The sequence below is a fragment of the Apteryx mantelli genome, unplaced genomic scaffold (assembly GCF_036417845.1).
Source record: "Apteryx mantelli isolate bAptMan1 unplaced genomic scaffold, bAptMan1.hap1 HAP1_SCAFFOLD_20, whole genome shotgun sequence".
NCBI classification, from domain to species: Eukaryota; Metazoa; Chordata; class Aves; order Apterygiformes; family Apterygidae; genus Apteryx; species Apteryx mantelli.
In genome coordinates, this window is record NW_027118553.1 from 13352748 (window position 1) to 13363884 (window position 11137).

Consider the following 11137-nt stretch of genomic DNA (forward strand, 5'->3'; position numbering starts at 1 on the left):
TGAGGGGAATCCCATTCGTGGGATCTCTCCTGACTTTGCATCATGACTTTGGAGGAGGCCTGATGATTTCTCTGCCTCAGTTTCCTTTTCAAAGCAGCATGTCCCAGAGTTTGAGTGACCAGAGTTATAGGGAAAGCTGTATGCCGGGAAGTGTTCACAAAGTTTCCAGCAGCTCAGAAGTTTCAGTCTCCTTTGAGAGCCAATTCTGCGCTGCTCACTCTCTGCAGTCCCTAGGGAGAGACCAGCTGCAGCAGGAGCCCTCAGAGACTCGTTAGTGCTTTAGCCCTCAGGACACTCCAGAGGGCAGGGGACATTCAGGTGTTGTTGGACAAGCACCACAGGTGCTGCTGGAAGAAGACAGCAAGGGCAGAGCAATGCCTGAGCCCTGGGTGGTGGTTTGCAGAGAGCTCAGGGAAGAGAAGGATGTGGTGGGGAAGAGGCAGAGGATGAGACCCCGACCTGGATCATCCTTGCCCGTTGCCATCAGTGCAGAGGTCATCACCTCATCCTGAGTACTGCAGGTTTGTGCTGTGTCTTCTGAGTGAGGTCTGTTTCTTTTTAGCTGCTGAGGTTTTGCATGGTGGCATCTATGGGTGAGAAAGGTGATGGGCATTTCCCTTCCTGGGAGTCTTCTCCTCCAGCTCCCTCTTCCCTCCACACATTTCTTCCAACTCCCTTGTTAGCTCAGCAGAGTCCTGGCGAGCTTGCCAGTCGGCGCAGAGTTAGAGTTTGTGCCTTTGCTGCCCCTGAGCCAGCCCAGAGCCCTGCTGAGGGGCACCAACACCTCACCTGGGAGGTAGGATCCGGCAGAGGGCTGTGTTTCTAAGGCAGGAATGTTCCCTGGCCGTGCCCCCAGGCATGTCCCAGGCATTTACCGCAAACAGGATGGGAACAATGCTCCTCCCTAACCTCACCCACCGCTCACCATTGAGACACCCGTCCTGCGACACACTCACTGTCACAGTCTGAGCGAATGCTTTCTCTCCTCTAACTCCACTCCAAGCATGAAATGAGCATCTCCGCGGGACAGCTCACCTCTGTGGTTCTCCTAGGAGGGGCTTCTCTTTAGATGCCTGCTTTAACTCTCTGGAAAACCCTAGTTCCCTCCTTTCACTAGGCATGGAGGCCGTAAAGGGAACACAAATGTAGTCAGAGAAGTGCCAGAGTCGATGTTCTCCCTGACAGCAAAGTCCTTCATGATTCTTCTTTACAAGAAGGAAAGAACGAATCAAATGTTCTTTCTTGTAGGCTGCCTTGCTGGCAAAAGAGGAATGAGGGACCTGTGGCGCTACATGGAGAAAGGGGAATGGGACAATCATACATCACCAGTGGAGTTTATACTGCTGGGAATGGGGAATGTCCCCTCGCTGCAGACACCGCTCTTCCTCCTCTCGCTCATCATCTACTTGGTAACGATGGCTGCAAACATCCTCATAGTTCTGCTGGTGGTGGCAGACCGGCATCTGCACACCCCCATGTACTTCTTCCTGGGCAATCTGTCCTCCTTGGAGACCTGCTACAGCTCCACCATCCTCTCCCGGCTGCTGGCCAGCTTCCTGACTGGGGACAGCACCATCTCTGTTCATGGCTGTATGGCTCAGTTCTACTTCTTTGGCTATTTTTTAGTCAGTGAGTGTTACCTGCTGGCCATGATGTCCTATGATCGGTACTTGGCCATCTGCCAGCCCCTGCTCTATGCTAGCCTCATGACCTGGAAGGTCTCTCTACAGCTGGCAGCAGCGTCTTGGCTAGTGGGATTCTTTACCTCTACGGTAGTCACTTCTTTCGTATCCCGTTTAAAGTTCTGTGGCCTCAAGGTAATTGACCACTTCTTCTGTGATTTTACCCCATTGCTAGAGGTTGCCTGCAGTGACACCAATGCGGCCAGACTGGTAACTTTCACACTAGCTGTCTTCAATCTAGTCTTCCCTTTCCTGTCCAACCTGGCCTCCTACGTGTGCATCATAGCTGCCATCCTGAGGATCCCGTCCAGCGTGGGCAGGCAAAAGGCCTTCTCCACTTGCTCCTCTCACCTCATCGTTGTCACTGTTTTCTATGGCACCCTCATCATTGTCTACCTGATGCCCAGAACCCCCCAGTTGAGGCAGCTCAACAAAGTGTTCTCCTTCTTCTACACCGTCCTCACGCCCCTGGTCAATCCCCTCATCTACAGCCTGCGGAACAGGGAGGTCAGGGAAGCCCTGAAGAAAGCATTTAGGAAAGCTCTGGCCTGCACTCAGAGCTCATGCTAGGTGGTTGACACTGAGCACAAATCTCTCTCAGCTCTTTCACAAAGGCAAATGCTGGCTACCAGGGTCATCTTCAGAAAGTGCTTAGCATTGAGACTGCCTGTGGAGTGGCACAGGCATGAAAGGGAAAGATCCTTGGAGAAAAAGATTCTTATTTAGAAGCAAATGTGAAAAATGCCATGGCTCTGCATTTTCCTTCATAATAAAGGGATCGTGGCTTTATATATTTCAGTGGCTGAGAGCTTCAAGGTTTGTTTTGTTTTGTTTTGTTTTTCATTAAGAAGACAGATAGAAGAAGGAATTTGGAAAGACATGTGAGTGCCTTCCAGGTGCAAACATGGGGACGTCTTTCTTGCTGTGGCTCCCGGGGATGGGATCCATCTCCCTCAGCGTTGTCTATTTCCGGGGCCAGTATACAGCTCTCAGTGAAGGTGCCCTTCCATTGCCCTTCCAGCAGAAAACTGGACCCTCTCCATTTTGGGGGCTTGTGACGGTGTGCTCCTTTCCCCCCCACTGATGTGCTCTCTCCCCCTCAACCTGACCTCCCTGTAAACAGCACAGGGACTAATTGAGCATGCGCCAACTAAGACTCATCTAGCGTGCAAATATGACTATGAGTCAATCGTCCCTCCCCCATCAATTGTGGGCAGCCCAGAGCCCATTGAGCTCTCCTGCACGGCAGCGGGCTGCACTGCAGAACCTCCTCTTGAGCAGGGACGCCTCTCAAGGTTTCTCCTCAAGGTTGAGAGATTCCTGACCCGTGACAGATCCTCAGTAAGTGATTAATAGCATGCTGAACTTTTGTGAACTTCAGAAACTTTGCTGAGTTATATCTCTGATTAACTGTGCACATAATCCCCTAGACATAAACCGTTGACCAAGTCTGAGACTAGGATCGGATCCAGCCGCACCCAGGCTCCTCCAAGGGAGAGTTTGGAAAGCAAGGGGGTCCTTTCTGAACCTCGTGACTCAACGGGAGGGTCCCTTTCATATTTATTCCTTTAGACATGAACCGTTGACCAAGTCTGAGACTAAGACTGGATCCAGCCGCACCTAGGCTCCTCTCCGAAGGAGTTTAGAAAGCAAGGGGGTCCTTTCTGAACCTCGTGACTCAAGGGAGGGTCTCCGTTGCACATGCATCTGACCCTGTCCTTCATGCAGTAAATAACTGAGTGAACCTTGCCAATTGAACCTCGTTAAATCATTCTTATTTATGACTGAACTTTGTTAAGTCGCTATCTTACCACAATAAACATAGTGCTGCTTCCCTCTTACGAGTGAAGTGCACCACTGCTTCGCGACAGGGCTTTACGTGTTACTCCCACCCAACCTCTCCTCTGGTCAGGCATGGCCTCAGGAACCAGCTGGGGATGAAGCAGATGGGCTGGCAGGGTAAGAGGCCATGGTTTCTCTGGTTGCAAGGGGAGCAGGAGAGGCTGGGGTGAGGTGGAGAGTTCCCGTTTGGAAGGGCTAAAACAAGAGGTGCAAGCAATGCCTTGGATCTCTCTCCCCTGCCCCTAGGGAATCAGCAACCCCCCGCTCCATTTCTGTTCCCCTGGCTCCAGCTGCATTTCTGCTCCTTACTCCTCACCTTCTTTTAAGGAGATGGGGACAGCCATGCCTTGTCCAATTCCTTTTCCCTTGGAGGAGCTGACTTCCCTCCTGAGCCTTCCTTCCCTGCTGGAATGCCTTTAGCCAGCTCTCCTCCAGAGCTCATGGTGGGGTGGGCTTTGGGGTCTGGTTGCCCACAGAGCTCAACACCCTTAGCCAGAGGCATCTTAGGAGACAAAACTAGGCTGATGGCCTTGGCCACCAGGGCACACTGGTGACTCCTCTTCAGCTTGCTCACCAAGAGTCCCAGGTCCTCTTCTGCAAAGCTGTTCTCTCAACACTTGGCCCTCAGTGGACCCTTTGCATGAGGCTATTGGGGTTACTACACCCCAGGTGCAGGACACCACACTTGCCTTAGCTGAATTTCAGGAGGCTCCTCTAAGCCCCATTCTTCAGCATGTCAAGGTCCCTCTGAATAGCAGCCAGACCCTCCAGAGTATCAAGCAGTAGGTGACAGAGACTGGAACTCTCAGGTCACTGATGGCAGGCATTGAAGGAATCTCCCCAGTACAACCCTGCAGAGGGTCCAGCAGGACTCTGTCACTGATCACAGGGAGACAAAAGTATCCCATTAATTACGGGAATTGTAGTGCATGGGCCAAAGGCAGGGAGAGGAAGAGATGAAGCTGAATCAAAGAGGAGACAGTGTGGGAAAATGGAGAGGAGGGATGACGAAAGGGAGTAGTGCCATGTAAAAGTGCTGCTGCTCAATGCACTTGTCCAGCTGTGCCCTGCCCCTGGTTACTGCTCTGCTTGAAGGTGGGTGTGGTGTTTGCCTTTTTGCAGCCATCACTTCCACTTCCCGAGCATCATGACCTTTCCAAGATGAAGGTGAGCAACCCCACAAGGACATTCCCCTGCTCCCATGGACATGTGTGTGTGTGTGTCTAGTTTGCTCCAGTGCCTGAAAGCTCCCATGTCCTTTCTAGGAAGCCAGTATGCCAGGGTGCCTCTCTGAAGTGCCTGCACACTAGCACATGCAGCATGGGGAAAAAAAGAAAAGAAAAGGAAAAAAAAAACCAGGAGGAATTAGTCTGTGTGCAGTTACAGGGCTATGATCTCACTGGGATCGTGGGAATGTGGTGGGATAGGTCACACAACTTAAATGCTGTGATGGGTGGATTGAAGCTCTTTAGGAAGGACAGGCTGGGAAGGTGAGGAGGGGGAGCTGCCTTTGTGTGCAAGAGCAGCAGGAGGGCCTGGAGCTCTGCTGAGACGGGTGAGAAGCCAGCTGAGAACTTATGGGTCCAGATTAGTGGGCAGACCAGCATGGGTGACATGGTAGTGGGTGTCTGCTACAGATCACCACATCAGGAAAAAGAAATAGATGAGGCCTTCTTCAGGCAATTGGAAGAAGCCTCACTTTCACAGGCCCTGGTCCTCATGGGGGACATGAATCACCCTGATATCTGCTAGAGGGACAATACAGCAGGGCACAAGCAGTCCAGGAGGTTTCTGGAGTTCACTGAAGGCAACTTCCTGACACGGGTGATTGAAGAGCCAATAAGGAGAGGAGCTGTGCTGGACCTCATGCTTACAAAGAAGGAAGATCTGTTTGGGATCGTGGTAGCTGGGGGCAGCCTTGGCTGCAGCAACCACAAGATGGTGCAGTTCAGGATCCTGAAAGGAGAGAGCAGGGCAAAAAGCAGAATCACAGCCCTGGACTTAAGGAGAGCTGACTTTGGCCTTCTTGGAAGAGCCCCATGGGATATGGCCCTGGAGGGAAGAGGGGTCCAAGAGAGCAGGCTGATTTTGCAAGGATGCCCTACTCCAAAATCAAGAATGGTCCATCCCAAGAAGCAGGAAATGCTGCATAGGCAGCAGCAAGTCTGCATGGATGAACAAAGAGCTCCTGACAAAACTCAGGCATGGAAAGGAAGTGTACAAGAGCTGGAAGCAAGGACAGATGACCCAGGAGGAATACAGAGACATGTTCCAAGCATGCAGGGATTGGTTAGGAAACCAAAAGCCCACCTGGTGTTCAAACAGGATATGGATGTTAAGGGGACAAAGAAAGGTGTCTACAAGTACATAAGCAGGATGAAGGCCAGGGAAAATGTGGACCCGCTGCTAAATGTAGTAGAGGCCCTCCTGACAATATTGATTTCCTTCTTCACCTCAGGCTTTACTGGTAAGACCAGCCCTCAGGAAGCCAAGGCCCCTGAGATCAGAGGGCAGTCTGGAGCAATGAAGACTTTCCTTTGGTGGAAGAGGATCGGGTTAGGGAACACTGAAACAAACTGGACCTACACAAGACCATGGGCGCTGATGGGATGCACCTGTGAGTGCTGATGGATCTTTGAAAGGTCGTGTTGCCTGGGAGAGGTTCCTGAGCACGAGAAGAAAGAAAATGTCACCCCTATGTTCAAGCAGAAGAAGAAGGAGGATCCAAGAAACCACAGGGAGGTCAGCCTCACCTTGATCCCTGGGAAGATGATGGAGCAACTAATACTAGCTACTATTTCCAGACACATGAAGGACAGGAGGGTGACTGGGAGTAGTCAGCATTGATTTACGAAGGAGAAATCATGTTTAATTAGCTTTCTATGATGAGGTGACAGGCTTGGTGGATGAGAGGAGAGCAGTGGATGTTGTCTACCTTGACTTCAGTAAAGCTTTCAACACTGTTGCCCGTAACATCCTCATATACTAGCAGATGAAGGATGGGCTAGATAAGTGGTCAATGAGGTGGACTGACAACTGGCTGAAGTACTGGGCTCAGAGGGTTGTCATCAGTGGCACAGAGTCCATCTGGAGGCCAGCCACTAATGGTGTCCCCCAGGGACCAGTACTGGAGCCAATACTGTTTCTTCTCTTCTCCAGGCTAAACAGGCCCAGCTCTCTCAGCCTTTCCTCACAGGAGAGATGCTCCAGTCCCCTAATCATCTTTGTGGCCCTTTGCTGGACTCATTCCAGTAGTGCCATGTCTCTCTTGCACTGGGGAGCCCAGAACTGGATACAGTACTCCACATGTGGCCTCACCAGGGCTGAGGAGAGGGGGAGAATCACCTCCCTCGACCTGCTGGCAACACTCTTCCTGATGCCCCCCCCAGGATACCATTGACCTTCTTGGCCACAAGGGCACATTGCTGCCTCATGCTTAACTTGGTGTCCACCAGCACTCCCAGGTCCTTCTCCGCAGAGCTGCTTTCCAGCAGGTCAACCCCCAACCTGTACTGCTGCATGGGGTTATTCCTCCCTAGGTGCAGGACCCTGCACTTGCCTTTGTTGAACTTCATGAGGTTCCTCTCTGCCCACCTCTCCAGCCTGTCCAGGTCTCTCTGAATGGCAGCACAGCCCTCTGGTATATCAGCCACTCTTCCCAGTTTTGTATCATCAGCCAACTTGCTGAGGGTGCACTCTGTCCCTTCATGCAGGCAACTGATGAATAAGCTTTCCTGATAGCTCTTGTGGGATGGAGGGCAGCAGGATTTGAGAGACCCCTCCCAGCCAAAGGGGCAATCCTGGGCACTCAGGCAAAGATTCCAGTCTGGAACCTTAAAGTACTGGGTGGCTGAAGACTACAGGATGCCTGCAATGTGTGGCTCACAAGGGAGCTGAGTCACATCACAGCCACCCTTGAAACACCCTCAGAAGCAGATCCCATAACATCTTGCCTGAATGAGACCTGCAGTATTTCTCTGCTTTTCTTCCTGCACCTAAAACTTTCTTTTTAGCTTCTCAGCACTGGAGAGTGCACCTAGGGGTAGGAGCACCCTACACCCAGACTTTCATTGTGTTGAACTAAACCAAGTCCCCAGGGTGCTCCCTGCAGCCATCTGGATGGGCACAGATGGGCCTGGCCCTTCCTATTCTTCCTGAGCATGTTGCTGTGATAACAGCCCTGCACACACTTCCTGGGCCAGGCACTTGGGGACAAGCAGCCAGCAGTGCTTATGGGAGTCCATCAGGAGCATGTCTTCAGGATCGGCAAGGAGACCTCAGGCTCTTGTCACCCTGTTGGAGAGCAGCTGGCCAGTCAGAGGGCTGGAGGGAGGAGGGACAGGTCCCATGAATCACAAGGGGAAGGTGCTGACACATGCCTGGGGCCAGGGCACTGCTACCTCCTCGGCCCTCCCCCAGCTCCTGCGATGCCACTGCAGAAGCAAGCAAATCTTGGGGGGAAAAACCCTTCCCCACCTTCCAGAGAGTCAATGACAGGGTCACTTCTGGGTGAGAACATGACGGGCCAGCAGCAGGGACGTGGCTGGGGATTGTGCTTGTGGGGTCACGTCTGCCTGAGGAAATGATAGGCCCAGGCACATGACCCAGATGTGGGCCTGTAAGGTCAGTGCCACTTCAGTACCTGATAGACAAGACCCAGGCACATGGCTTCAGTGCTGACTGTGAGGTCACTTCTCTCTCTGCAGCTGATAGGCCATCAGCAGGCTCTTGGTTGGTGTAGGTCCCCGTGAAGTCACCTCTGCCTGTGCTGCTGTTAGGCCAGAAGCAGGTTTATGGCTTGAGTGTAGGCCGTGAGGTCACTTCTGCCTGAGTCCTGGACAGGTCAGCAGCAGGAAGGGCATCAGCAAAGCAGCTGTGAGGTCACTTCAGCCTGAGCAGCTGAGCAGCAGCAACAGGGTGGTGAAATGGCTGGTGAGGACACTTCTGTCTCTGAAGACGACAGGCCAGAAACACGCTGGCCTTGCAGGGCTGTTCCCTGCTGGGCTGGGGCTCTCCAGGGAGGCCTGAGCCACCTCCAGGCTGCGCTGGGCAGGGGTCTTGTGCTGGGCTCCCACTGCCGTGGATCCAGCAGGGTGCCTGGAGTGCGTGGAATAGACTCATCACTGAGTTCATGCAAGCAGGGATTTGGTTGGCTTCTTTGGGATTTTTTGGACGCTGGAAGAAAGAGCCTGCTGTTGCATTTAGAAAGAAACACTTATCAGCTGGTAGAAATGAATCACACACAGCACAGAGCTACGAAACCACAGTTCCTGCTGTTGTGTGGGGAGTCTGTTCTGCACAGTGCTCTGTCATGAAATATATTTATGTATAATCAATACACACACATATATACACACCTATATGTGGATATACATATATAGACATCACAGATATATATATATCATTCACATATATATATATATGATATATATATATATGTTGGGGGGGGGGTGTGCGCGTGTATTCTTTACATGTCTAGGAACTACAGAAGGCATTTCTGAGCATCATCTTTTTTTTTTTTTTTTCCCTTGGGAGAATAGTTATTTTCACCATTGGAGAAAGACATTTAGCCAAATCAGGATATTCAGGAGAGTTTTGCAGAGACTTGTACCATCTCCTGTGCTGTGTGGTAGGAGAAAGACTTAAGAACATAGTGTGTTTCCATTAAATCACCAAATGCAAGAGAATGTATTTCAGCTCTAATCTGGAAGCTGTACTAGTGCAAGTGAGGGATATGGACTATTCAGGGAAGTTAACAAATGTCTCTTGTCTTTCAGGGGGTATTAATCACATTTTAAAAGAAGATGCAATGTACAGAGATGAGGAATCACCTTCAGGGTTCTGAAGATGAATTGTCTCATCAAATGCCTACTAGACAAGAGGAAACATTCCTTAACTGCTACAGTAAGTGTCTGTGTCCCTTGGATTCAAACTGCTGGGTCTTTGGAAACAATCTTGGCTGTTTTAAGAGTGAGGGGTGGGAGAATAAAGAGTAGAGAAAAGCTGGTCGGGAAGGGAAGGTTATATCAATACATGGAAGAAGTAAGCATGAAGCTGAAGCTCAGTACTGGAGTTCCAATAAAGTACGTTGTTATTACTGACCAAAAGGAAGGACCGAGCCTCCACCAGAAAGATCCACAGACTCTTAGTCATGTTGACTTAAAACACAGTATTCCTGAAGTGACTCAAAACCAAGGAAATGTGTTGTCCATCCTTTTAGGCAATAAATAAATAAATAAATAAATAAAAAGGGGTTGTGTAGCCGAACAGCTGGAGAGCCAGGCTACAGGCAAAGGTCTCCCCTGGAGCCTGCAGGAATAGGTGCTCTGGAGAAGTTGGCAGCTCCTACGCTGGACCTGTCCGCTCTGTTTGCTAGCACCACCTCCCCTGAAGAAAGATGCACACAGGCACCTTTTCACTTCTTTAATCGCATAGGATTCGTTGAGTCAAGTGTGTGTGTGTGGAGGGGGACCAGAACTGCCTGAGTGTTGCTCATCTGATCAGACACACAGAGAAATGCATCCTGGGAAAGGATGCTTGCTGCTTTGTTCATGGGGTAGAGGCTTGTCTGCTTATGTGCTTGAGGTACCACCTGCAGGCAATGGTCTTGATCTTCCCAAGCAAGGAACCTGGTTGGAAGGAGCCTCTGGAAATGAGACAGCAGGCTGTGAGCTGAGGAGCTCTTCAGACAGGCGAAAGGTTGTCACCTCTTACAAAATGAACTTTGAAATTATTATTCATAGCCAGACTCCTTTGACAGTGCCTGCCCTCAGCTTTCCTGCCTGCGCTGTGCTGCTTGTGCTCGACGCTGACTTGGACACCAGCATCCCGAAAGGCCAAAGAACAGCACCAACTATCATTTATATTCCACATGTCTGTGTACAGTGGGAGGCTCTTGGATTCTGATTGAAAGCTACATTTACTACACTGTTACAGAAGGGTCCAGCATAGGCACCAGTTTGGTAGCTTGCAACACCAGCTGGATGCCATGCAAATGTCCCCAAAGAGCTATTCCTATCAATAGCTTTCCTTCTTCCGTTTCCTGTTCACTTATGTATCCTTGAAGCACCTGAATGCGGTGCTTTCCCAAGCAAATGGATACCGTCATCACGAGGGCACCCTACCTGAATCTTCTAGAATTTTCTGTGGCAGCAAACAGCACTGAAAACATTTGTCCAGAATGTTTTCTGAGTCAAAGGATTCACTCAAACTCGACCTTCCCCCATTCCCCCTCCCCCCCAGGCTTAATAGACAGATGTTTAATTTTGCCCGGGAGAACAATTCTGGTGATTTCAAGATAGTTATTTATATCCTGAACCAAATGTATGAAATGTTTGCAAAGTGCACGTCAATCAAGATCTGTTTGCCAACAGCATGTCTTCTGACAGTCTGCCATTGCAAAAGATGGGTGTCACAGTGTTCATAATAGGAATGGATTTAGCATTTGAATGCCTTAACTACAATATCAGTTCTTTCTTCATAAGGGCCAAATCTTTATAAATTAGGAATCTGAATTCCATCTTGTGTTTCAGCAACTTTGGGAGGACCACTACACCGATTTCCATCAGCAGCCTTCAGTAGGAGTACATCCTCCACTTTCTAGACTTCTGGGG

At 50.5% G+C, this 11137-nt stretch overlaps 1 protein-coding gene across 1 annotated transcript; it reads left to right on the plus strand.

Moving 5' to 3' along the window:
- Positions 1 to 1292: 1292 nt before the first annotated feature.
- On the plus strand, positions 1293 to 10715 carry LOC136996036 (olfactory receptor 5AP2-like). Its single transcript, XM_067317032.1, has 2 exons — positions 1293 to 2210; positions 10677 to 10715. Exons 1-2 carry the CDS (start codon positions 1293 to 1295, stop codon positions 10713 to 10715), a joined length of 957 nt encoding a protein of 318 aa, XP_067173133.1.
- The last annotated feature ends 422 nt before the right edge of the window (positions 10716 to 11137 follow it).

Excerpts from the sequence above, each read along its gene's own strand:
- LOC136996036 (XM_067317032.1), top strand. The coding sequence starts at position 1,293 with ATGGAGAAAGGGGAATGGGACAATCATACATCACCAGTGGAGTTTATA. Across the intron at positions 2,211-10,676 it reads TCAGGGAAGCCCTGAAGAAA|CAAACAGCACTGAAAACATT; the intron begins GCATTTAGGAAA and ends TTTCTGTGGCAG.